This window comes from Orycteropus afer, unplaced genomic scaffold (genome assembly GCF_000298275.1).
Source record: "Orycteropus afer afer isolate SDZICR_OR568_19922 unplaced genomic scaffold, OryAfe1.0 scaffold00067, whole genome shotgun sequence".
Classification (NCBI taxonomy): Eukaryota; Metazoa; Chordata; class Mammalia; order Tubulidentata; family Orycteropodidae; genus Orycteropus; species Orycteropus afer.
Window position 1 is genome coordinate 11294400 of NW_006921654.1, and position 2850 is coordinate 11297249.

Consider the following 2850-nt stretch of genomic DNA (forward strand, 5'->3'; position numbering starts at 1 on the left):
GAAAGAGGGGGAGGCCTTCAACAAGATGGATTGACATGGTGGCTACAATGATGGGCTCAAGTATAGCAGGGATTGTGGGGCTGGCGTGGGATTGGGCAGTGTTTGTTCTACTATGCACGGGGTTGCTATGAGTCGGAAATGACTCGACGGCACTTAACAACAACAACAATCATTATCAAATAAATCTTATAAGCAAAGTTTATTGAAGAAATAAAACAAATTGTCCAAACACAAAGTCAGTGTTGTTCCCAGATTTCCGCCCACTTCTGGCCCCCTGCATGTAGATTACTTCTGTGTCTCAAGGACTCACCTAGGAGTGGGTTCTGTTGGAGAAACTGCTCGGTGCATCGTCATTGGCCTTGTAAAATACACCAGATAACCTGACAAAGAACACAATACAGTCACATCAATGTCAATGAGCTGCACAAGGAGTGTCTTAAGGCAGTACTAGTCAGTCATTTTCCATCTCAAATACCTGAGGGATAAGACATAATATCATAAGGTGCAAAGGCTCATGAGTGCAGTGATTCTTAATCCGGGGCAAACAACAGAGTCCCTAGGAATCCAGGTGTGTGGAGATGTATGTGATTTGATAAAGTCCTCACAGGCCATTTTTATTTCCTTGCTAGAGGATCTATCCCCTGTTGAGAATTAGTGCTCCGAGTAGAAAATCAAACACAAGCTCATCAGAATAAAAAAAAAAAAAAATTAAGACTGTAATTCTGGTGAGTATTCTTCAGGTATATCCACAGACATCAATTTGGCATCAGACAATAAACATATGACATGAGTCTTTTTGAGTTCCCAGAAAATAAATTTTAAAAACCCAATTCTCTGGTGGATATTTATACAGAAAATATGATACTCCTAGCTGCTCTCATGATCTCTAGATCTACAACCAGAGAAGAAAAACAGACCAACCTGCTCCACAGAACCTGGCCCCAGAAGTCCTAGGAAAGGGGATATTGGCATCCTGATATGACCCATAGGCAGTGGTCACACGTGCAAACGTTGATAAAGGTGGTGTGACAGAGTTTGGGAGAGCAAAGGGGTTGCTGGAAGCACTGTCTTCTTGGTTCTGAAATTTAAAAATCAACAAACTGAAAAAAACACAACCTGTCTTCAAGTTGAATCACAAAATGAAGACGTGATTATAAAACCAGGTAGCCCAAGGTTGCAGGAAAGAAGGAATGAAATAGAATATTACAGCATATATGGGTACAACAACTTCATTCTTCATACCACAAAAGTCTCAAGGCAGGAGACGAGCTGGCGCAGGCAGGGCTCTAAACAACTCTGATTGCGTTTCACTTTTTGCAGGGAAGTGTCTTTCAGGATCTAAAAAAGGGACAGAACATAGTCAAGAGGAGCAACAGATTTCTCCAGATTCACCTTACTTCTGCAAAGCAGTCAGAAGCAATGAAGATGCAGGAAGTCTGGACAATGGTTAAGTCTGAGGCTTTCAACCTTCTATAGAGGTTCAGATAGAGGAAGATTCATTTCTGATCCTTGAAGAAGCCCCTTCCTTAGCCAAGAAAAGCACACATGCTGACTTTGTGAGGGCATGCTTCTGGCAATAGGATGATTTGTCATTCTTTCTAGTGAATTCTGTCCCCTTCCTTTTCTTCCACCCCAACCCTGGCCCTCATGAGAAATCTCAGTACCATAGTAGTAATATATGTTGTGCTGCATGGAAAACTGATCTGAGTGATACAAGCCAGAGGGAGCAGATTTCACTTTAACAATTTTTTTTTCTCTGTCTTTAAAAATATAAATCCTACCTTCAGGCCTAGAATTGGACTCACTCCTGTGGCTTCAAGCCAAACAACAGACAGGCATATAGAGTGAACATTTACACCAGGTAGGTAACACTCCTAAGAACAATCAGTCACAGGAGAGCAGAAGGGCAGTATTTGCACAGGGAGATAGATCAGGGGGCAGGAATGCATGGGAAAGGACTCAGGGAAAAGGGAGGACAATGGAAGAGAGCCGTTACATTGTGGGGAATTGCAGTCGATGTCATGAAACAAAATGTGTATGAACTTCTGTATGGAAAATGAATTTGCTCTGTTAACTTTCACCCAAATCACAATTAAATACACACACACACACACACACACACACATTTTAAGGCACATGCTGTATTTATGAATCGGTGCCTACATACTGAAGACAAACCTATAAACTAAACTTGCACTGTCTAATACAGTAGTCATTGCCCACATGGGGCTATCTAGCACTTGAAATGTGGCTAGTCCAAACAGAGATATGCTGTAACTGTAAAAGTCACACCAAATATCAAAGACTTAGGAGCTCTGGTGGTGTAGTGCCTAAGGCATTTGACTGTTAAACCAGAAGGCTGGTGGTTCAAACCCACCAGCCACTCTTCAGAAGGAAGACTGGGTAATCTATTTCCCTAGAGATACCACCTTGGAAACCCAAAGGAGAGTCACTGTGAGTCGAATTCAACTTGACAGCAGTGAGTCTGTTTGTTTATTTGTTTGTTTGTTTGTTTTTATTGTGATTTGGGTGAAGATTTACAGAGCAAATTCACTTTCCATACAGCAGTTCACATATACTTTGTCTCAAGTCACTGACCACAGTTTACCACAATGCAACAGCTCCCATTCCACTTCCTCCCCATAGCTACCTCTTCCCAGTGCCCATCCCTCCATACACTCCTGCCCCCTGAGCTGCCTCCCTGTGCATAAGCAGCCCTCATATACCTGTATTTCGCTTGGCTGGAAACCACAGGTGTGGGTTCAATTCCTGACCTGAAGGGCAGCTAGGGGCCATAGTCTCAGTGGTTCCACCAGGCTCTAACAGACCAGCAAATCTGGTCCCCAACTT

General features: G+C 42.8%; 1 protein-coding gene across 1 annotated transcript in view; it reads right to left on the reverse strand.

Moving 5' to 3' along the window:
- WDR59 (WD repeat domain 59) overlaps positions 1-2850 on the reverse strand; it is a 133640-nt gene that overhangs the window by 53147 nt on the left and 77643 nt on the right. Inside the window, 3 exon segments of the mRNA XM_042780888.1 lie at positions 311-380; positions 922-1078; positions 1243-1338. Of these exon segments, the coding sequence (XP_042636822.1) occupies positions 311-380; positions 922-1078; positions 1243-1338 (323 nt within the window).